The sequence below is a fragment of the Asparagus officinalis genome, chromosome 9 (assembly GCF_001876935.1).
Source record: "Asparagus officinalis chromosome 9, Aspof.V1, whole genome shotgun sequence".
NCBI lineage: Eukaryota > Viridiplantae > Streptophyta > Magnoliopsida > Asparagales > Asparagaceae > Asparagus > Asparagus officinalis.
This window is the reverse complement of record NC_033802.1, coordinates 7,715,796-7,740,098: the sequence shown is the minus strand read 5'-3', so window position 1 is coordinate 7,740,098 and position 24,303 is coordinate 7,715,796. Positions and strand designations below refer to the sequence as shown.

The 24,303-nt window shown below is 39.4% G+C and overlaps 3 protein-coding genes and 1 pseudogene across 4 annotated transcripts in view; 2 read left to right on the top strand and 2 right to left on the bottom strand.

Annotated features, from left to right (window-relative positions):
• The window catches only part of LOC109823692 (probable leucine-rich repeat receptor-like protein kinase At5g49770), a 28,092-nt gene extending 27,240 nt beyond the window's left edge, over window positions 1-852 (bottom strand). Inside the window, exon 1 of the mRNA XM_020390027.1 lies at window positions 776-852. The gene's annotated coding sequence lies outside the window, so the exon portion shown is untranslated. The remainder of the gene's footprint in view (window positions 1-775) is intronic.
• On the bottom strand, window positions 1,098-9,921 carry LOC109823695 (glutathione S-transferase zeta class-like). Its single transcript, XM_020390028.1, has 5 exons — window positions 9,786-9,921; window positions 9,611-9,689; window positions 1,468-1,524; window positions 1,258-1,343; window positions 1,098-1,175 (listed from the first exon to the last, which is right to left on the bottom strand). The coding sequence occupies exons 1-5, from the start codon at window positions 9,855-9,857 to the stop codon at window positions 1,098-1,100; spliced, it is 372 nt and encodes a 123-aa protein (XP_020245617.1). The 5' UTR covers window positions 9,858-9,921.
• On the top strand, window positions 6,360-8,869 carry LOC109823694 (annotated as a pseudogene).
• Window positions 18,209-24,105, top strand: LOC109823679 (ferric reduction oxidase 6-like). 2 transcript variants are annotated; one of them, XM_020390006.1, is made up of 10 exons: window positions 18,209-18,413; window positions 19,386-19,749; window positions 19,856-19,946; window positions 20,027-20,224; window positions 20,402-20,636; window positions 20,922-21,249; window positions 21,880-22,144; window positions 22,235-22,490; window positions 22,771-23,179; window positions 23,576-24,105. In XM_020390006.1, exons 2-10 carry the CDS (start codon window positions 19,518-19,520, stop codon window positions 23,743-23,745), a joined length of 2,184 nt encoding a protein of 727 aa, XP_020245595.1. In that variant the 5' UTR covers window positions 18,209-18,413; window positions 19,386-19,517; the 3' UTR covers window positions 23,746-24,105. The 2 variants fall into 2 exon arrangements, with proteins under 2 accessions (XP_020245595.1, XP_020245597.1); XM_020390008.1 differs by lacking the exon at window positions 19,386-19,749 and having other exon boundaries at window positions 18,211-18,413.

Sequence of the window (24,303 nt, the reverse complement as noted above, 5' to 3'; positions counted from 1 at the left end):
ACACTAAACCCCTAATAACTTTTCCGTTTTGCAGAAAACCCCAAATAAACAGATAAACCCAAAAGATATTGAGGGTTTAGTGTAATTTACCCACAAGACATTGAGGATTTTCTGTAAAAGTTATTGGGGGTTTAGTACGATTTTGAAAGTTCATCGGGGTTTGAGTTTGTTGCACAACGCTAAATGTTCATGGGTTTCAATGTAAGTTACCCTATAACCAAACATGAGACATTACAATGATGAAAAATTGAGATTGTTACACTTTTCTCCTGCTAGTGCTTACATGTAGACAACATGTTAGCTTTTCTGAAAAGTCTGGGCACATCATCTCCAATGTTTTAAAAAGCAGTCTAGACGTCCACCTAAGCCTAAGCGCTACTTAGGTCACCAGCGTAGATCTTGGAAGTGCCTAGGGTAGCATGGGATGCTTACATGGACTACACCGTTTAGGTCTTTGATCGTGATTTCTCTCGTTGCCTCCACATCCTCCGACCCCCTCTGACATATTCCGGCCTCCTCCATTGACTCTTGCTCCTCCACCGACTCCAACCTTCAACATAACCAGTCCTCCACCACCATTTAAATAAATAAAAAATCCATCTAGGCCCTGTATAGGCATCCGCCTAGGCGCTAGGCTCCGGTTTGACGCCTAGCATGCCCAGAGTTTTCTATAACCTTACCTCAGTATGAAGAACATTCTAGATAAATTATCATGTTAAAACATATTTAAGATAATTTTAGAGAAAGGTAATTTTGACTACTTAGGAAAGTCAACCTGTAAAGCCTTTGACAATATTAGACTGAGCAAATGCCATTTTCTCATCCAGATTGATACTCTGCCCCAATCTTTTCTGCAGATAATAAGCAGCATAGAAAAAACCTAGATAATCTATGGGATGTATTTAAACTCCTAGTACTGACATTACCAACACATATCAATACACAAAGAAACAGCCTTGTAGTGTTTACTCACCAGGGCACGAAGATTCGAAAGAGGATGTATGCTTGAGTCACAATGCTTGATATCTAAAAAAAGAAATTCATATAGAAGGTTCACTGGTAATTCTAAACAGTACATGTAACAATAAGCATTGTACTCATACCTTGATATTTAGAGCTCTCTTCTGAAGATCTTGAGGTAGCAATGGATGTTCAGGGTACTTGTCCTCCAAATACTATCAATATCAAACTAAACCAAATGAGAAAATATTACATAGGAAATAATCAATTTAAAAGGTAAGTAGAATTTTCACACACCAGAATTATAGCAAAAGAATCAGCAAGTGCAAAATCGCCATCCACCAATGCAGGAACATATTTGGTTGGATTTACCTTCTCAAACTCTACAAGTAATCAAAATAGGACACAAGCTATCTGATAATATATCTAATTTTAAGGCAATAAACTTATAGATATGAATACAGTAAACACTGACATAAGCAAGAGTTGAAATTTATTGTCGCTGACCTGGACATGACTGCTCATTCTTTGAAAGGTTCACAGCTATGTAATCATATTCCAGTCCTAACAGAAACAAATTAACACATTTTTATCAAAATCCATTAAAATTTTGTCAACATACATGACCATCTATTGGTTGATATTCTTCCTTTTATAACCTGTAAACATATTGCCATCTATAGCATGATAGCCTTCCTTGTATTTCCTCTACAACCTGTAAACACATTACCATATAGAGCATGATACCCTTCCTTGTATTCCATATACAACCTGTAAAAGCATGCTCTATAGACTTGTATCTAATGAGTTGATACCTCCATAATGTTTATCACAGAAAGAAGAGAAATGTTCTATTTTCTTCTTTTAATATTTTCATGGTATCAGAGCCATGAATTTCTGAGATCCATCAGTCCGGCCTCCTCTAGCATCTATATGGTGCTTCAAACTCTATCTTAACAGTCTTATCTCCTCTGCAAATTAGTGCACATTTTCAGTCCTAACTCCTGAACCTCGAGATTCAGCTGAAATTGACATCTTCCAGATCGGTCACTGTTGTCTTCAGTTTCAATACAACTGCCCCTGTTGTGGTCTGCTACCCCAACCTAAGAGTCATGGCCCAGGAACATGCTCAGCCCATTCTTGTTAATCTTGATGGGAACAATTACAGCCATTGGTCCTTTCTCATGATAAGTTTTATGAAAGGAAAGGGCCTCTGGAAGTATGTAACTGGCGGAAAGAAATGTCCAGACAAGGCTACTATTACTAATAGTTTTGATGAGTGGGAGATCAATAATAACAAAATACTCACATGGATTGCAAACACCGTGAATCCATCTATTAGTATGCTATTCGGAAAATTTGAGAATGCTAAAGAAGCTTGGGACTTCTTATCCAACAGGTACAATCAAACCAATTTTGCTCATAGATATAAATTAGAAATGGATATTTGTTCCATGAAGCAACAAGAAGACCAGTCCCTATCAGATTTTCATTCTCAGTTGTCCGTTATCTGGAATCAACTGGAACTGGCTCTTATGGCACCCAAATGGATGACTGATGCTGAAATTATTTACTACCAATTTCGAGAAGAAATGAGATTGGTTCAGTTCCGATCAACACTTGCTCCAAACTTTGTCAACCCGAAAAGCCCAGAAAGTGATACAACCAACAACATCCCCGAGCATCATTACCCAGGGCTTCTCAGTGACTATCATTGCTACATATCCACCATCTTTTCACTTCACGTGCCTCAATCATATCAAGAAGCTTCCTCCAGTCTGCACTGGAAACAAGCCATGAATGATGAACTCATTGCACTCAGGAAACCAATACTTGGGAACGTGTTGATCTACCCCCTGGAAAATCCGTAGTGGGGTGTAGATGGGTCTACAAAAAAAAAACTAGTTCTGATGGATCTATTGAGATATATAAGGCTCGATTAGTTGTCAAAGGGTTTGCACAAGAGTATGGGATAGATTATGATGAAACATTTGCCCCCTTGCTCGCATGACTACTGTCGAACTCTTCTAACAGTGGCTGCTATTCGAGGATGGCGACTACATCAAATGGATGTTAAAAATGCCTTCCTTAATGGCAATCTTCAAGAAGAAGTTTACATGAAACCTCCTCCTGGTTTTCCTCATCAACCACATCAAGTCTGTAAACTTCATTGAGCTTTATATGATCTCAAACAAGCACCACGTGCTTGTTTGACAAATTTAGGACCGCAATCATACAATGTCGTTTCTCTCAGAACTCTCATGACACAACAATCTTCGTTCATTCTTCCGCTAGAGGGCTTGTTTTATTACTTTTGTATGTTGATGATATGATCATCACCGGAGATGCCTTGGATGGCATTCAGAACATCAAAAGTCATCTTAATAAATGTTTTCAGATGAGGGACATTGGCATTCTCTGATATTTCTTGGGGATAGAAGTTGTCTATTGACCTCAAGGGTATTTCCTTTCTCAAGTCAAATATGCCTCTGAACTACTACTTCGAGTGGGCTTAACTGACAATAAAACTGCAGACACTCCTCTTGAATTAAATACTAAATTTCAACCTACTGACAGAAAGCCACTTTCGGATCTAACTCTTTATCGGCAGTTAGTTGGAAGTCTCAATTATCCCACCATTACTGGACCAGATATCAGCCACGCTGTCCATATAGCTAGTTAGTTCGTGGCTGAACCTCACTCTGTTCACTTTGCAGCAGTCCTTCGCATCCTACAGGACATTCACTCTACACTACATCAAGGCCTCCTATTTTCATCCACCTCTTCGCTCGATCTTCAAGCTTCTTCTAATGCAGATTGGCTTGGTGATGTTACAGATTGCCGATCTACCACTGGATTCTGCTGCATCTTTCTTGGCGACTCTCTCATTTCATGGAAAAGCACAAAACAAACAGTAGTTCCTTGCTCAAGTACAGAGGCTGAGTATCAAGCTCTGGCACATCCCACCGCTGAAATTATATGGCTGTGTAGGCTTCTTCAAGATATGGGCAGCATTCTGTCTCATCCAACTCCTCTCTTCAGTGACAGTAAAAGTGCTACTCAAATAGCTCACAATGATGTCCTTCATGAATATACAAAGCATATAGAAATCAATTGTCACTTTGTTCGACATCATTTTCAAAAACAAACTCTCAAGCTGCTATACCAGATAGCAGATGTACTAGCTAAGCTCGTCCTGTAAAACGCTTCAGGCACTTGGTTTCTAAACTCCATAGGCTCTTCGACAAGACATCTTGAGTTTGAGGGAGAGTGTCTATATACATTACCATCTATTGGTTGATATTCTTTCTTGCATAACCTGTAAACACATTACCATATAGAGCACGACATCCATCCTCGTATTCCATATACAACCCGTAAAAGCATGCTCTATAGGCTTGTATATAATGAGTTGATACCTCCATAATGCTTATCACAGAAAGAAGAGAAATGTTCTATATTCTTCTTTTAAAAAATTTCAAAAATCACTCATCCAAAATTTGGGAACTTTACGCAAACATTGCATCAGGGTTTTATTGTTGGGAAAGATTGAGAAATCCCAGGATAATTTCCCCAACTAAATAAGACAAAAATAACCCCAAATATTTTTAGCGTGGAAAACCCTCCAAAATGAGAAAAAAACCACGGGACCTGTAGGCCACTTAAAATTTCTACTAGAATAATGAGATTACACACTTCACCCTTAGGTGGATCTCTCACAAAAACACAACTTCAATTTGTGGATAAAACTTCACAAATTGACTCTCGATTTTTCTTCTCAGAAAAAACTTTCTGTGTTTCTGAGGCTCTCACAATTTATTTTCTTTGAGTTTTCAATGATGATACTGAACGAGATATCATCAATTTATAGAGAAACGAATTACGCATTTTTCCATGCGCGGGTCCCATAGAAGAAAAAATTTCTTTGGTCGGCTTGCTTTCGGTGGCCGAAAGCAGCAGCCCCCCTCTTTCTTTATTTGATGGTCGCCCACGTGAGGTGGACCAACAAATCTTCCCCTTCACCTCATGTGGGACAGGGCTCCTCCACACCAGCAATCTCTTTGCAGATAGCAAGTTTTTCTCTAGGCAGAGTCTTCGTCATCATATCTGTCTCGTTGTTATTGGTGTGAATCTTCTCAACTTGCAGTAGTTTATTTTCCAACACATCACGAATCTAATGATACTTCACGTCGATGTGTTTGGACCTTGAGTGGAAGGTCGGGTTCTTGCTGAGATGAATTGCGCTCTGACTGTCGCAATAGAGAATATAATTTTCTTGGTTCTGGCCCAACTCTTGTAGGAACTTCTTCATCCATAGTATCTCCTTGCAACCTTCAGTAATTGCGATGTATTCTGCTTCTGTGGTGCTTAAGGCAATACATTTTTGTAATCGTGATTGCATGAGACAGCTCCCCCTGCAAATGTTATTAGGTACCCGGATATAGACTTTCTAGTATCCACGTCGCCAGCCATATCTGAATCTGTATATCCTTCTAATATAGGTTTATCATTACCAAAACATAAGCAATGACTGGAAGTACCTTTGAGATACCTGAGTATCCATTTGACAGCTGTCCAATGTTCTTTTCTAGGATTTGATAGGAATCGGCTCACAACGCCAACAGCATGAGCAATGTCTGGTCTGGTGCATACCATAGCGTACATAAGACTGCCAACCATTGATGCATAAGGCACCTTGCTCATCTCTGATTTCTCCTCGTCGCTTGAAGGACATTGACTCGCATTAAGCTTGAAGTGACTTGCCAGTGGAGAACTAACAGGTTTAGCTTTGCTCATGTTGAACCTTTCAAGAACTTTTCCAACATACCGTTCTTGAGATAGCCAGATTCTTCGATTTTGCCTGTTGCGAGTAATCGTCATGCCAAGAATTTGCTTAGCAGGTCCTAAGTCCTTCATCGCAAAGGACTTGCTCAATTCTTTCTTCAACTTGTTAATTTTGCCGAAGTCTTGACCTACATTTAACATGTCATCAACATAAAGCAAAAGAATGATAAAATCACCATAAGAGAATTTCATCTTAATGAAGACACAGTGATCAGTCGTCGTTCGGTTGTACTCATTTTTCTCCATGAATGAGTCGAACTTTTTGTACCACTGCCTAGGTGCATGTTTCAGACCATACAAACTCTTCTTCAGTTTGCATATCATCTTCTCCTTCCCTTTGACTTGGAAACCTTCGGGTTGCTCCATGTAAATTTCCTCGTCAAGATCACCATGTAAGAATGCGGTTTTTACGTCAAGTTGTTCAACTTCTAGATTGAGACTAGCTGCCAAGCCAAGAACAACTCGGATTGAATACATTTTGACCACCGGTGAGAGAGAGCAAACCCTTATCGTCTCTGGATCTAATCTCGTTTTCAGCTCAAGTAAGGTACTAGTGGAGTTTTTTGTGTACATGAGAGATGTCATTTAGCAAAGGCCCGAGAATGGTCAAGAAGTCATCATCCTACTGCTCAACGACAACCATTGTCGTACTTGTCGCTCTCTGCTTAGTGGGAGTATGGATGATGACGTCGTCTACCGTAGCTCCTGTAGATATAACTCCGTCAGAAGATAATAAGTCAGAAATGACCGAACAAGTTACTGTTGATTTTTTCTAGGACATCTGAGGATTCTGGAGATACTACTGTTGATAATACATCAGGAGATAGCAATAGCAATTCTGAAGAGACTGAAAAGTCTGAAGAGACGACCCAAGAGGAGAGTCCCATCAGGAGATAGCAATAGCAATTCTGAAGAGACTGAAAAGTCTGAAGAGACGACCCAAGAGGAGAGTCCCGCTACAGACTCTGATGATAACAAAAATGATTCAGATGAATTGCAGACGAGTAATAATGAAGGTGGAGACACAAACACAGAAAGCGGTGAGACGAATGGACCAGACAATAATTCAGAACAGAATTCTGAAGGAAATGCGAATGGTGAAGAATCAGCGAAGACAGATGAGAATCAAGACAAGGGGGAGGAACAGAAGTCTGAAGAGAACCAAACTGGGAATCAAGCAAAGGAAGAGATATTTCCTGACGGTGCCCAGTCATAAATCTTGAAAGAGACCGATACCTCAAATGGAGCATGGAAAACTCAAGCTGCTGAGTTAAAAAACGAGAATGAAGTTCAGCAGTCTTCATCAAAAGTTCAAAATGCTGAATACAATTGGAAACTTTGTAACACAGAAGCTGGAGCAGATTATATTCCTTGTCTTGACAATGTAGAAGCTATTAAAAAACTTCATCTTACTGGGCATTATGAACACCGAGAAAGACATTTCCCTGAAGAGGGACCCACATGCCTTGTACCGCTTCCGGAGGGATATAAAAAAGCCAATTCAGTGGCCCAATAGCAGGGACAAGATCTGGTACCATAATGTGCCGCATACCAAGCTCGCTGAGGTAAAGGGGCACCAGAATTGGGTGAAAGTTACTGGAGAGTATCTAACATTTCCTGGAGGTGGAACTCAATTCATCAATGGTGCACTCCACTACATTGATAAAATTCAAGAGTCATTCCCTGATATAGCATGGGGAAAACGAACCCGAGTTGTCTTGGGTGTTGGCTGTGGAGTTGCTAGTTTTGGTGGGTATCTCTTTGATAGGGATGTGTTAACCATGTCATTTGCTCCTAAAGAAGAGCATGAAGCTCAAGTACAGTTTGCTCTTGAAAGAGGAATTCCAGCTATATCAGCAGTCATGGGAACAAAAAGGCTTCCTTTCCCTGGGAGGGTCTACGATGTTATTCATTGTGCCCGCTGTAGAGTCCCATGGCACATTGAAGGTGGTATGCTTTTGTTGGAGCTTAACCGGTTATTATGTCCTGGTGGTTATTTTGTGTGGTCTGCAACACCAGTTTATAGGAGTGATCAAGAAAATGTCGAGATATGGAAAGCAATGACTGCGCTGACAAAACAAATGTGTTGGGAAATGGTGAAGAAAACAAAGGATTCCCTGAACCAAGTGGGTCTAGCAATCTACAGAAAACCTACAGACAACAAATTCTATGAAGCAAGATCGGAAAACGGTCCTCCACTTTGCCAAGAATCTGATGATCCCAGTGCTGCCTGGAATGTTTCCCTTCAAGCATGCATTCACAAAGTGCCTGAAGATCCTTCTGTTCGTGGGTCTCAATGGCTGGAATGTTTCCCTTCAAGCATGCATTCACAAAGTGCCTGAAGATCCTTCTGTTCGTGGGTCTCAATGGCCAGAGCAATGGCCGGAAAGGCTGGGAAAGGCACCTTATTGGCTAAGCACTTCTCAGACAGGGGTTTATGGTAAACCTGCCATTGAAGACTTTGAAGCAGATTATGAACACTGGAAACATGTTGTGAGCAAATCGTATCTGAATGGAATGGGAATCGATTGGTCTACTGTGAGAAATGTCATGGACATGAGAGCCATTTATGGAGGTTTTGCTGCAGCTTTGAGGGACATGCAAGTGTGGGTTATGAATGTTGTTTTAATTGATGCCCCTGATACCCTTCCTGTTATTTTTGAGCGGGGTTTGTTTGGCATATATCATGATTGGTGTGAATCATTCAGCGCATACCCGAGAACATATGACCTTCTCCATGCTGACCGTTTATTTTCCAAGCTCAAACAAGGTGCAAACTACTATCTGTAATTGCTGAGGTCAATAGAGTATTGAGACTAGAAGGAAAGCTAATTATAAGAGATAACGTAGAAACCATAAACGACGTTGAGAACATGGCAAAATCTTTGCACGGGGAGATTCGAATGACCTATGCCCAAGGATAATGAGGGGTTGCTTTGCATTGAGAAGAAAATGTGGCGGCCTCAAGAAATCGAAGGAAGCAAGTAAATCCTTTCATGATTGTTTGGTTCATTCTTTTCGACAATTTGTTGTATGATTATACGAATGGGTGTCTGACTTTGATGCCTTTTTGCTCCAAATGGGGTAGGAGGAGGCAACCGGTTTTACTACAGACAAGTTCAATTTGTAGAATTATATAGATTCTCGAATCAATGGAAAGTTGTTATGTTGTTAGAAAAAAAAATGATTTGTTGGTCCACCTCACGTGGGCGGCCATCAAATAAAGAAAGAGGGGGGTAGCTGCTTTCGGCCACCGAAAGCAAGCCGACCAAAGAAATTTTTTCTTCCATGGGACCCGCGCATGGAAAAATGTGTAATTCGTTTCTCTATAAATTGATGATATCTCGTTCAGTATCATCATTGAAAACTCAAAGAAAATAAATTGTGAGAGCCTCAGAAACATAGAGAGAGTTTTTTCTGAGAAGAAAAATTGAAAGCCAATTTGTGAAGTTTTATCCCCAAATTGAAGTTGTGTTTTTGTGAAAGACCTAAGGGTGAAGTGTGTAATCCCATTATTGTTCTAGTGGAAGTTTTAAGTGGCCTACAGGTCCCGTGGTTTTTTCCTCATTTTGGAGGGTTTTCCACGCTAAAAATCTTTGGGGTTATTTTTGTCTTATTTAGTTGGGGAAATTATCCTGGGATTTCTCAATCTTTCCCAACATTTATGTGGGCACAAACTTCCATCAATGAAATTCCAGACAAGGATAGGTTTTTTCATAATGCAACAAGTTGGGTCTTTAATCCAGACGAAATAGAATTGAAATCCTCAAGAATCAGTGGATAATGTTAGTTTTTTTTTTTGTACCTTTGAGATTGAGGGCGATTCTGGCACGATGAGAGGCTGAACTGCTCCAATAGGAGATGAGCTCCAGCTTCAAGTCCTCCTGAGGATTGACAAGAGGAATAAATAGAATCAAAGACGGTAAAAATTTTTGAGATCAAAACTAGAAAAAGCAAAGGATTAGTGTTTTGGTAATCACTTGACTCAGGCCCAAGACATGAGTTTTGAGTCCAAGATGATAGTAAGGTAGATGAAGTAGGAAGGTACTCATCGACCTTTCTTTTAAAAATCACTTTTTTTTTAATTGGGAACAAATGCCATGCAGTATCACCCAACTGCGGAGAGATTCTATTCCATGCTATTTTATTTTTTGGGAATAGACCCCTGTAATTTTACTTGTTGTGGATAGACTACCCGAGTGAATTACGTTTTTGCTTTTGAAAATCATTAAAAATATTTGAGGAGGCATATAGATTCTCTATATTTCTATTGAAATAATGTTAGAGGCACACCACCCACCACAACCCCAACCACACTCCCCCCTCTCATTGCTACAGTAAACCGGGACTCACATGGGATTTTAAATTTTTTAAAATCTCATGTGGGACCCGGTTTACTGTAGCATTGAGAGGGGGGAGTGTGGTTGGGGTTGTGGTGGGTGGTGGGCCCCTAACACCAGACAAATAACTAATTGCTCATTTTTTATATTTTTAAAAGAGTCGAAAAAGTTCGCTAACGTATGTATTCGCATTTGGGCGAATATCATAAGAGATCTACTCGCAACAAGCAAAATTATAGGAAGTCCTATTCGAAATCAAATAGAATAATACGGGTCTTTTTGTGATTGGGTGATACGGTAGGGAGTCAGTTAGCAATTAATCCAAAAAAAAGTACTCATTGATACACAACTAAGGCCCCGTTTGTTCCGGTTTTTAGGATGGGTAAAGTATGGCGAAAGCTGCCAACATGTCAGCATTTTTGGGCAGTTCTCCCGCCAAAATCGCGCTGTGTCTTATAGAGGCTAATAAGAGGCGATTTTGGGGGAAAGCTGCCAAAAAACTGACATTGTTGGCAGCTTTTTCCCCTTTTACTCATCCAAAAAACCGATCCAAACAACCCCTAAGGGTTGTATTTCTTTCGATATTAGTCCCCTAAAGCTTGATTACCTTGGAATTAGTTCCTCATATGATGAAATTACTATTAGGTCCTTGTTCTTATGAGTTTTCTCAAAATTAGCTAATCAAACCATTAAAGCTGTTGTTACACGGAGGAGGGGACGGGGAAGGGGTAAGGGAAGGGGGGTTCTTATAAATTGTCTTAAAATTATCCCCTGAATCAAAAGTAGCAATAGCAATATGTAGGAATTGGAGTATTTATAATAATTGCACTAATTTGAGGGATTAACTGGAAATATTGAAGATATGAGAGACTAAAATAAAAAAAAGCCCTTTGTTTAAAGGGTTCTCGTATGAATCCGGAATTTGATGTACCGATTTCAGAGAAGTAATAATAAATAGTAGGTTAAATACTGTTTTCCAAGAATTTAATAATTAATAACAATTATCAAAGTAACTGGTACTTGTTACTCATGCAACCTAGTAGCAGTTTCTTTGTCTGTAGAACAATAATAGTTATGCTGTCAAAAATAATGTTGGGCGCAAATTTGAAAATGTAGTCCTCAGACATTTTTGTCACTATCTCGTGCAGAAGATGATAGTAAGGTTGATGCAGTACTCATTGACCTATCTTAATTTTAAAAAAAAAAGTAAATTGAGAACAAACTCCCTATAGGATCACCCATTGCAAAGAGACCATATATAGTTTTATTATTTTTTTTTTCAAATAGATTGTTGGGCGCAGAGACACGTTCTCACGCCGCGGAAGCGATATAACCTGAGAGAAAGCCATGCCTTTTATTTTCACAAAAGCTCAAGCCAACATCTATATTCTCGTTTCACAATGGAAACAATAATAGAAAGTAAAATATCTCAACAAAGTGAGATATACATTCTTCCTCTCATCAGTTCTAGGACTGAATTGTCGAGGGAGCCTACAAGCAATAGCCAACACCCAGAAAACGGTAAAGACATGAGATTTACGTGGTTCGGCAAACTTGCCTACGTCCACGGGAGGGGTGAGGGGAGATTTCACTATGAGGAGAACACCGATAACTTGTACAATCCACAAAGCTCATCTCAAAAATAAAACTATGATTTTTACCCAAAAGAAATTGACATCTCTCTTGTAAAATCCCTCCAAGCTCTCTCTTTTTCTCTCTTCAAGATCTCATATCTAAGCCTCCTGAAAAACTCCTAAAAAAAGGCCAACTAAACCCTCTGTTTTCTTCTCTGCAGCCGAAAAAACCCTCCGTTGTTTTTCCTCACACAGCCGCCAAAAAAACCCACTACAAAACCCTCGAAGAAGGGATATTTATAAGAGAAGAATCGGACCTGGGTTGTCTCGAGTGTGACCCAATTTTGGGAGATACATGTATTGCTATACATGTATCTCGGGTGGGCCCTGGGCCCGCTACACATGTCCACACTCATGGGTGTGACCCCCACGTTCACAATTCTTCACCTCGTACATCATTTGATAAACCTTAAATTTTAGACGAACACCAGAAGAACACCGCGAACATCACCAGAGAAATCTGAAACCACCAAACCAGGCCAAACCAGCTGCGCCACTATACCGCGGCTGCCTACGTACCCTCCACCTGGATCAAGCTAACCGTAGTTCTGCGATTGTTCTCTAAATAATTGTCTCCACCTCACCCCATCACCGCCCCGAAGGGCCATGCCCTCTTGGGCAAATTAACATGGGCTGACATAAAATAAGTCCAAGCAATGCTTAAACTTACTACATGTGATCACCTTGGTTAACATGTCTGTGGGATTCTTATTTGTGTGCACCTTCATGAGAGAAATATCACCTTCCTCTATGACATCCCGCACGAAATAATACCTGACATCGATATGCTTGGTACGAGCATGATGAACTTGATTCTTTGCCAAGTGAATCGCACTCTGACTGTCGCACCACAAGTTCACGTTCTCCTGCTCAAACCCTAGATCGTCTAGAAGACCCCACCCACAATGCTTCCTTCACTCCCTCCGTCATGGCCATATACTCGGCCTCTGTAGTAGAAAGTACCACTGTAGCCTACAACATTGATCGCCAACTAACTGGAGCCTCATGTATTCTGAATACATAACCAGTAGTAGATCGTCGTCTATCTAGATCGCCCGCATACTCTGAGTCAACAAACCCATCAATCTGACATGTATCTCCACTAAAACACAGAATCGTATCAACAGTACCCTTTAAGTACCTCAGGTCCCACTTCACTGCTTCCCAATGTGCCTTTCCCGGATTCGCCATGAATCAGCTGACCACACTGACCGCCTGTGAAATATCCGAGCGTGTACACACCATGGCGTACATCAAACTGTCAACTACACTAGCATAACGAACACACTCTATGTGTGCCTTATCTTCCGCTGTAATAGGAGATTGTTTACCTGAAAGCCTAAAATGTAAAGCCAATGGAGTCATCACCAACTTTGCATTTTGCATCCTGAACCTCGCGATCACCCGCTCTATGTAGCCCTTCTTACTCAAGAACAATCGTCGATTTGCCCGCTCTCTTCTAATCTTCATACCCAATATTTTCCTTACAGCGCTCATGTCCTTCATCTCGAACTCTTTATCATGTTGAGATTTCAGTCTATCTATCTCCACCCTGCTCTTTAAAGCAATAAGCATGTCATCCACATAGAAAATAAGATAGATATAATCACCTCCACGAAGCTTCCGAATGTAAATACAATAATCATAATCACTTCAGGAAAACCCATGCTTCAGCATGAAGGAGTCAAATCGCTTGTACTACTACCGAAGAGATTGTTTCAGTCCATAGAGTGACTTCCTCAAGCGACACACATGATTCTCCTTGTCCTCAACCTTGTAGCCCTCAGGTTGATGCATATAGATCTCTTCATCCAAGTCTCCGTGCAAGAAGGCCGGTTGATGCATATAGATCTCTTCATCCAAGTCTCCGTGCAAGAAGGCCATCTTTACATCGAGTTGTTCCAGCTCAAGATCACCATGAACAACAATACTTAATAGCACCCGACTAGAAGTGTGTTTCACCATCAGAGAAAATATCTTATTGTAATCCACATCCTCTCTTTGTGCAAACCTTTTAGCCACTAGCCTCGCCTTGTATCTTGTACCATTGAGCTCTAAAGGATATTCCTTTTTCTTATACATCCACTTATAACCAATAGCTTTTCTTCCTACAGGCAATAGGACCACCTCTCATGTTTGATTTTTCCGAAGAGATTCCATCTCCTCCTCCATCGCAGCTAACCAACTCTCATTATCTCTATCTCGAATAGCTTCTTTGAAGGAGACCGACTCATCATCCTCCACCGAGAGTGCGTATTCCACCAAATTAACCTGCCCATAGTGTTTCAGGGGTTGATTAGCCCCTAGCTTCAGTACCTGCTTGTATGCTCGTCTTGGCCTAGTGGAAGCCAAGCTATCCTCGAGCTGCTATTGTTGTAGTAATTGTGTATTCTCCTGCTAAACCTCTTCATGTTCAAACTCATCATCTACCTGATTTTTCACTTGAACATGACTAGAACCTGGTTGGTCTTTAGGTTCTATCTCAATAACATGATACTTTGAAGTCTCCACAGTCTTAACACCAATATCCTTGGGCTCCCTAGCAATCATGGATTTCTCATCAAAGGTAACATCACTACTGATCACGAACTTTGAATCTTCTGTACACCAAAGACGATATCCTTTTACACCCTTTGCATACCCCAAGAATATAGCATTCTTGGCCCTCACATCAAGCTTTCCCTCGTTGATGTGATAATAGGGGGTACACCCAAAAATTAGGAGCCTCTCATAATCTGCATGCTCCCATGACCACACCCTATAGGGTGTATCACCATCCAATGTAGAATGTGAAGAACGGTTCACAATATAACAAGCTGTAGCCACCACTTCTGCCCATCATTTCTTGTCCAATCTAGCATAAGATCGCATACTCATTGCTTTCTCCCGCAATGTTCGGTTCAGCCTCTCCGCGATCCTATTTTATTGTAGTGTAGATCTAACTGTCCAGTGTCTAGTAATGCCCTCCTGATCACAGAACTCCTTGAAAGCATCATCTGTATATTCTGTACCGTTGTCAGATCTTAATGTCTTTAATTTCTTCCATATCCTGTTTTTAATCATCGCCTTCCACTTCTTAAATATCTCGAATATCTTATTCTTATGCTTAAGAAAATAAATCCAAGCATACCTCGAATGATCATCTATGAACAAGATAAAATACCCGGAACCACCCTTGGAAGTTATCTGAGCCGGACCCCACATATATGTGTGCACATAGTCTAATATACCTCTTCTCTTATGATTACTTTTCAAGAATTTGACACTGTGCGCCTTTCCGTACACACAATCCTCGCAAAAGTCCATGTAAGGTTTCTTCATATTCTTCAGCAAACCATCCTTACCAAGCATATCCAGACCCTTCTCTGACATGTGCCCAAACCGCCTATGCCATAACCGTGTGTGCTCACATAGGTCTCCATCACTTCCTTTAGTTCTAACTGCTGCATCTCCCGTCACAGTCGTACCTGAGAGAGCGTATAAATTACCGTGACGAACACCTTTCATCACTACTAAGGAACCCCGAACAACCTTCTTCACTCTGTTCTCTATAACAATCCTACAACCACTGGAGTCCAATACACCAACTGAGATAATATTCTTCCGTAAGTCGGGAACGTGTCTCACATCCATCAAGGTTCGGACCATTCCATCATGCATCTTGATCTTGATATTACCTAGCCCCACTGTTTTACAAGCGTGATTGTTCCTCATCAATACGGTTTCACCATTAATGTTTTTGTAGGTAGTAAACAACTTCCTATTTGAGCACATGTGGTAAGAGCAATCTGAATCAAGAATCCACTTCCCGGAGATATCATGGCCACCCGTGATGACATAACATTCCTTCTCGCTCCCTTCCTCTAAAACATAGCTCGCTTTTTCCTTACCTTCTCTCTTCTCAGTCTTGTTGTTGTTCTTCTTCCCACCTACTCTCTTATTTGGACAGTCGACCTTGAAATGCCCAACTTCACCGTATTTAAAACACGATCTTCCCGTAAGAGATCTTAATTTAGATCTAGACTTTTCTCCCTTGCCTTTTCCTCGCTCATTGCCCCTTCCTCTAGCAAACAATCCCTGTGCATGTTCCTTGTTACCACCAGTAGTCATATTACTGGTTGTAATCTTCCGAATATCATCCTCTAAAAGCACCATTCTAGTCTCATCCATCGTCAAATTGTCTCCCACAAGCATCTGTGTTTGTACCAGGTTCTCATAAGACTTCAGTAGAGATGGAAGTAGTAGAAGAGTCTGATCTTCGTCTTCTACAATTACATTGATGTCCTTCAGATCCGATATTATCCTATCGAACTTGTTGATGTATTCCCGAATTGATGAGCCCTCCTCCATCTTGTAAATATACAATTTGGATTTTAAATAAATTCGGTTCGTTAGACTCTTCGTCATGAATGTGCTCTCTAACTTCGACCACACGTCCGCAACTGTTTCCTCTCCATCTACCAAGAAAGCTACATCCCTCTCAAGGCATAGGATAATCGACGTCCGTGCTTTAAGATCTAGCTCCTCCCAATCCTCATCAGACATATACTTGTGCTTCTTCTCCTTTCAGTCAAAGTCTTGTGTAATTTCTGTGAAATCAACGAGTTTTTCATCTGCATCATCTAATAGAAAAAATCATTCTTCCCATTGAACTTTTCGATCTCGTACTTTCCAACTTTAACTGTTTTACTTGTTGACACAATTCTCTGCTTGTATTAATAAATCCGCTTTAGAAATTCCAACAAATACCTTGTGTTCACCACACAATAATTAAGCACCACCTCAGATCAGAAATTTTACCACCTCCAATCTGAATAAAGGACTCTGATACCAATTGTTGGGCGCAGAGATACGTCCTCATGCCACGGAAGCGATATAACCTGAAAGAAAGCCCTAGCTTTTATTTTCACAAAAGCTTAAGCCAACATCTATATTCCCGTTTCACAAATGAAACAAGAATAGAAAGTGAAATATCTCAACAAAGTGAGATATACACTCTTCCTCTCATCAGTTATTTGACTGAATTATCGAGGGAATCTACAATCAATAGCCAACATCCAGAAAATAGTAAAGACACGAGATTTACGTGTTTTGGCAAACTTGCCTACGTCCACAGGAGGGATGAGGGGAGATTCCACTATTATGAGGAGAACACCGACGACTTGTATATTCCACAAGCTCGTCTCAAAGATAAAGCTATGATTTTTACCCAAAAAAATTAACATCTCTCTTGTAAAATCCCTCCAAGCTCTCTCTTTTTCTCTCTTCAAGATCTTAAATCTAAGCCTCCTGAAAAACTCCTAAAAAAAGGCCGACTAAACTCTCTGTTTTCTTCTCTGCAGCCGAAAAAGCTCTCCGTTGTTTTTCCTCACACAGCCGCCAAAAAAAAAAACCACTGCAAAACCCTCGAAGAAGGGATATTTATAAGAGAAGAATCGGACCTGGGTTGTCTCGGGTGTGACCCAATTTTGGGAGATACATGTATTGCTATACATGTATCTTGGGTGGGCCCTGAGCCCGCTGCACATGTCCACACTCGTGGGTGTGACCCCCACGTTCACATAGACCACCTCAGTGAATTTCTTTTATACCTTTCTCAGCATATAATATATTCATGCAGTCAAAAATAATGTTGGATACCCATTATCAAACCACATGTAACCTGTCCAACTTGTTTATCATGAAATTAGACGGATTAGAGATTCACATCCATTTATTTCTCGGTATGTATCGAGGCAGTTTATATGTTTTTATTATATGTAAGCGCATACATCAAATATCTTTTTCCGCAGTTGTTTTTATCACTGCTTTTGCGCATACCCAACCCCTCAAAGTATGATATGAATATATCAATGATTTAAATTGCAAAGGGGAGAGATGTGTGTCACTCCATATTCTAAATTTTAATGGATTGCAATCATATCGAGTTATGGATCAACCCCGTACCAGTTTTAAATAGTTCAACTGAATCGGTCAAGCTTGTAGTCCATACTATTTATAGTTTAGTTGGATTGACTCGACTTTGATCCGCACCCGTTTAACTATACCCAAACTTGGATTTAGCGGGATCGGGTTCGAGTTGATCCAATTGATCAGGCAAAGAATTGACAAGGCTTACCATACATGTGGTCTCCTGCGTGCTTGCAATATTCATGACTTGCTGTGAAGACTACAGGTCTGAAAAATCTTCAAACAAATTGAACTTTGCTCCACTAATTAAAATACACATTGAATTTTTTTGAGGAGAATACATACTTGAAATTGAAAGCCACAGATATGAAAAATTCTCAGAGATGATATGACAGGAAAAATCCATCCACTGTCTTTATCAGGAATCTCTCCAAAATCTTGTCAGGTAGATGAGATGACAGGAGACTATCACCATTATTTCTCAACAATCTCTCCAAAACTATTGTGGCCTTTTGATCTCCACTACAGGCTGAGGTGGGCCCATCAACCCCCTGAGAATTTTGTACCTTCCCCTTCTCTGTTACTCTACTAGCTGTGTTTCCTAGTACTCTGCCAATCTTCGTCTCATTAATTAAATTTCCAAAAACTTCAATTCATCCAAAGCGATGGATAACTCTACTGTGGGCCACTTGATTTTCAATGGTGGTTGAATTTTGGGTCATGGGTAATCTTCTACTTCACAAAAAATATGTAGAGGATGATATATTATTGTTGCCCATTTCATTTAATTGCCCTTTTTTTTGGAATTTCTGTTGTGCCCATTAGAGTACATTGGAGACAATAGAGAAAATTGGGTAATGGGTGATTGGGTTTAATTACAATGCTCGGGTTCAAATTTTGTCAGTGTTTTGTGGAAGTTTGTTGCTATTCATAGATTCAGGGTAAAATGGCAGGGTTATAATTTTCCTTTATTTGATCTTAATTACCCTATTCTCCTTGTACTATGGAGTTCAATAATTTAGGGCATTATTGGTGTTTGCACTGTTTTAATTTTCAGTAGTTTTATCCAATAATTGTATAGCATATGTGTATATGGATAACTGAAGGTATACCTTGAGAAATAAAAACAAAATTAATATTATGTATATCTTGCAGTATACTCTTCAGCCACAAGTTTTTTTTCCTGTAAAAATTTTTCTTTTGTTTTCGTCTGTTGATAGGTTCACGTATAACTGAACGTGATTTAGATTAATAGGATCCACATGATTTTAGGCTTTTGATGGCAATTGAGATAATGGAATTTGGTGTGAAATTGAGGAAGTGAATGTGTTAATATGTCTTGAAAGAACCAATGTAAGTGTGTGATGCTAGTCATAGATTTGGGATAAAATGAGAGGGTTCTTTGTTTCCTTTATATTATCTTACCCTATTTTCCTTGTAATACCATAGAATTCAATTGCTTAAGGAATTATCAGTAATTTGCACTGTTTAAATTTGTTTTTTTAATCCAATAACCTTATACATAGTGTGCTTGTCTATATCGATACCTGAAGGCAAGTTTTTTTTTTGAGAAATAAAAACAAACAAAAGTAGGCTTATTCATCACTTGAAGTATGCCTTCAGCCACTAGATTTTTTTCCTGAAAAATCTTTCATTTTTTTGTGTCCTATAAATTGTTACTCATCACTGTCGATAGGTCCACATATATCTGAATGGGACTTGATTATTGGGATCCATTGCTTTAAGCCTTTGATCTATAAAAAACAAGTGAAGCCATCGAAAAAAAAAGACATAACCAGGAGCCTTCCTGCAATATTGTTTGCATACAATGGCCAAGCTCTCGGTTCATGAACCTCTTCTATCGAAAGTAGAACCTGAGCATGGATATTTAGAGAGAACCTCCACTTTCCTAAATTTGGCTAAATGGATTCTAAAATCTTCGATGTGGGCAATTTTCATAATCTGGGTTTGTGCTATCTTTTTCTTTCCGACTGAATTCGCAAAGAGTTTGTTGTCTAAATGGACCAAATTAACTGAAGGGCCAGTTTTTGGGATCACAGGTATTACCTATATTGATCTGTATTTGTTAAAGGCTTGGAGTTTATTCTTTTGGATATGCAATTGCTTAAAATTTGAGTGATCTTTATTCCCTTTGAAAAACTGCAGGAAGTATATTTCTTGGATTTGGCGCTCCAATACTCATTATCGCATTTCTGGCGTTTTTATACATAATTGCTTTCCCAAGTGACAATTTTGAGTATGAAACTCCTATACTTAACAATACACTTCATGTAGATTATATATCTCATGTTCTCATACGCTAGATTTAAATACCAGGAAGAAGAATACAAAATTTCCAAGGTTTCGTCTGTGGACATTTCCTGTCCTTGTTGACGGACCCTTTGGTGTTGTCTCAGCTGCAGAATTGATTGGAATACTCCTGTTTTCTGCATATATTGTTTGGAATATAATTGCTTATATAATACAAAGCCATGACATGCTATCGGGTTTCTCCCTGCCTTCAAAAATGAAAAGGTATGTAAAGTTTTCAATTAGTTGGATCAAGAACCATTCTTTGCAAACCCTTATTGATAGGTTGTCTCGTCTTATTAAAATGCATACGGTTAAATTTATTTCCAATGTTTCGTTCTTCATAGATGCCGTTGTGCTTTTGTTACTCTGTTCCTAAGGCTTGAAACTCTAAACTTGCAGCATTTTCATGTTGGAAATTATCGGGCTAAGGTTGGGATCAATTGGATTATTCTGCATGGTGTTTCTCTTTTTGCCAGTTGCAAGGGGGTCGGTTCTTCTTCGTTTGATAGATATTCCATTTGAGCATGCTACCAGATATCATGTTTGGCTTGGACATCTTACGATGGTTCTCTTCACATTGCATGGCTTGTTTTATGTGATCGCATGGTCGTGGGAAGGCAAGCTCACTCGCGAAGTGAGTATGCTAACTGATATATTACCTCCTGCAAAATTCATATTAGTATTTTATATAAACCTTATCACTAGAAAATTTGATTCACGTTATTAGTACTAATGTTTCTTTAGAATAACCTTTCACCTATGAAATTCAGAATCCACTGTATAAATCAAAATGTTACTTTAGATTGACCACACAAGAGATGCCAATGACTTTGATCGATAAATGTCAGGTCCCTTTTAGGCTTTCGTCGTAAATTACAGTTTCTGATCATTCTAATGACTCTTTGTCTTTTACACACAGCTTCTTGAATGGAAAGATATCGGTGTTGCAAATCTCCCGGGAGTTATTAGCCTTGCAGCTGGTTTACTGATGTGGGTGACATCATTTCACACGGTTAGAAAGAACTATTTTGAGCTGTTCTTCTACACCCATCAATTGTATATCATCTTCATAGTGTTCTTAGCGCTCCATGTCGGAGACTTCATTTTCAGCATGGCAGCCGGAGCCATATTTCTCTTCATGCTCGACCGTTTTCTAAGATTCTGTCAGTCACAGACTAAAGTCGACGTCATTTCAGCATCATGCCGCCCTTGTGGAAGTGTGGAATTGATCCTCTCAAAGCCAAAGAGTACGTTATCTTGATCCCTCTATATGCTATGCTAATGTTTACTTTCGGGATAAACTTAAAACACCTTTAGGTTTGGTTGATTTTGTTTCAAACAAAAAACCCCCCCCACCACCACAAAAAAAAAAAAAACAAATATTTAAAAATGTTAGTTAATCCCCTTAAGTTTGGGGGTTTTCAAAAAATCCCTAAATGTTTTCAAAACCTTCAACTACCAGGCCTAACGATGTCGGATGAACTTGTAAAAAGACCAAAAATACCCCTTTTAAATTAACACTCTAAATTGTAAATTAATTACTAAGTAATTAATTAAGCATTAATGAATTGTCAAACTTAAAGAGAGTCTTGTGAAAATTATGTTAAAGTTTTGCAAGAACATGAAAGGTGTTTTTTTATCAGGGGCACCTTGGTCATTTGGGTGCTCGTGATTTTAACGTGCACAGTCAGGTCTTACAGTGTTAGTTAGGGGGTTATCTGAGAAAACTTAAGGGAGGTTAATTGTCGTTTCTAGAGAATAGGGGTTAGCTCAAAAACAGCCAAGCTTAAGGAGAGCTTTGAGAAATTTACCCTTATTTTTATCTCGCAGGAAGTTGAAATATATTTTGTAACACATTCTTCACATTATCCTTGCAGATCTAAGGTACAATGCTCTCAGTTTTATCTTTGTCCAAGTACGAGAATTATCTTGGCTACAGTGGCATCCCTTCAGTGTCTCCTCCAGTCCTTTGGAGGGTAAAAACCATATATCTGTTTTAATAAAAGTACTAGGAGAATGGACAGAAAAGCTAAGGAATATCACCTCAAAATTCCCTGAGAAAACTCAGGAGGACTTCAAATCTTGGAGGTTGACAGCTTCTGTTGAAGGGCCTTACGGGCATGAAACACCCTACCATTTGATGTAATTATTACTTCTTTACCTTCCCAAGTTGATAAATTTTTTTGCATTATTGCTATTGTTAAATCTAATTGAATCTCTTTGTGCTCTCAGGTACGAAAATCTCGTTCTTGTAGCTGGAGGCATTGGAATCTCACCGTTCTTGGCTGTATTGAGCGACATAATGCATCGAGTTAAGCAGAAGAAGCCTTGCTTACCAAAGAATGTGTTGATTGTATGGGCTGTTAAAAAATCTAAGGAACTCTCTCTTCTTTCAGCAGTCAATGCACAATCTCTTAGCTCTTCAGATTTTGATAAAATGAATCTTGATATCCAAACTTATGTAACTCAAGAATCCGAGCCTTCACTGGTACCTTACTAATTCCACAATTAAATGCAAAGGGTTAATTGCAGAGAGACTCCTTGTCGTTTCACTATTTTGAACTTATTAGCCCTCTAGTTTTATTGTTGCAGATAATAAGAAAAAGGTTCACTCAGTGTGTATATATGCAACAATAAAACTTCAGGGGTACTAAGTTCAAAACAGCGACCCTACAGGCGGTCTATCTGCAATTAAATCTAAATTCAATTTATTTTCTTAAATTCCATCCACCAAAATAAACTGCACTTATTTCTTGACACATTCACAGGAAGAAGGTAAGATCGAAGGGAACACCGACTCTTTCTTCTTCTCGGTGATGAATGGAAATTCCATGTCGTGTTTGGTTGGCACGGGGAATAATGTGTGGTCTGGAATTTACTTTACTGTATCTACTCTCGGCTTCATTGCATTGTTCGGTTTGATGGAAGTTTATTACATACAACCTTACAAAATAACTGCTTGGTGGTACAAGGGTCTCTTGTTCATCATATCCATGGTTATGGGTGTTATTATACTTGGAGGTGTTACTATATTCTTCTGGAATAAGTGGGAAAGAAGGAACTCAAGCTATGAGAAAGGGACTGTTGATGATGAGAAGAGCAGCTTGTTGAAAGCTAATAGGGCAAATCTCGCAAGCTCGCAGACAATTCGATATGGATGTAGACCTGATTTTGCAGGTAAAATTTGATTCTTACTACTTTAGTCGTCGTACTTTCTCAATGAATCTCAGTTAGCACATGCTTTACCTCAATGCAGCATATGCCACCATACTTACATGTATGGCATGGTGAAAGGATAAATTTAAAAAATCTAATACACTTAAAAAATGTATACTGATGAGTGACTACAAATATTGCCATTTTTCTGCACTCTAAGGGCCTATTTGGCAACTCCACTTAATAGTAGTTTAGTGGAGCAATCCAGTTTAAGTCCTGGCCGTAGTTTGATAAAACCTGAACCATGACCTAAACTGGTTTTGTTTTGGTCCACGTCCCCGGTGTGCAGAACTTAATCGACCCTACTTTTCTTGTACATCCCTCGAGTAATACTCTCTATTTCTCCCATTTTTGCAGATATATTCAATTCCTTTGCAGAGCAAGTTGGCCATGCTAATGTTGGCGTAATTGTCTGTGGACCCCCTGGGCTTCAGACTAGCGTCGCAAGGGAGTGCAGATTGCAGAATATGACTGCCAAGCGGAATCGACCAGTCTTCCATTTTAACAGCCACAGCTTCGATCTTTAACACCTCAAATACACACTGCGACAGACAGGCAATAGTCTTCAGCCAAGCAAATGCACATCAAACGTACATTAGCCCTACTCTATCGTCGAATCCGGCTGAATATATGTGTGCATCAGTGCATGCATATCTATTAGAGTTATCATGTTAAAACTACTTATCGGAGTGTAGATGTACTGGAAGGGTTTGCAAAGAGATACTTATTGGGTGTAATGTATCATAACTATAGTTTCAGAGTATTTATAGAAGATGTATTTTCCAATGTAAAGTTCTGCTGGCCGTATTGAATATGAGTGTATATACTTAAGTAGAGTTTTCATCGAGAAATCGAGCTAATATAAGTGTGGCTGAAGTGTTCACAGAGAGGTTTGTTGGGTGCTGCAAAATATGATAATCATGACGAATAATGTATAGCAGATATATTTTTTACATGGCAGGTTCTTTGAATGTGCAAATTGTAATTTGGAAGAAATAACAAGCTAGATGTCCTGGGAAAAAAAAGCTCAAATATAAAATAGAAATAATCGTACGTGTTTAAGTTCAGAATTCAACCTTCATTTT

Coding starts and splice junctions, on each gene's coding strand:
- LOC109823695 (XM_020390028.1), bottom strand. CDS start 9,857: ATGAGTACCTTCCTACTTCATCTACCTTACTATCATCTTGGACTCAAA. Junction 9,690..9,785: donor ATGTCTTGGGCCTGAGTCAA/GTGATTACCAAA, acceptor GTCAATCCTCAG/GAGGACTTGAAGCTGGAGCT. Junction 1,176..1,257: donor ATTCTTTTGCTATAATTCTG/GTGTGTGAAAAT, acceptor TGATATTGATAG/TATTTGGAGGACAAGTACCC.
- LOC109823679 (XM_020390006.1), top strand. CDS start 19,518: ATGGCCAAGCTCTCGGTTCATGAACCTCTTCTATCGAAAGTAGAACCT. Junction 19,750..19,855: donor GCCAGTTTTTGGGATCACAG/GTATTACCTATA, acceptor GAAAAACTGCAG/GAAGTATATTTCTTGGATTT. Junction 23,180..23,575: donor ATGTAGACCTGATTTTGCAG/GTAAAATTTGAT, acceptor CCATTTTTGCAG/ATATATTCAATTCCTTTGCA.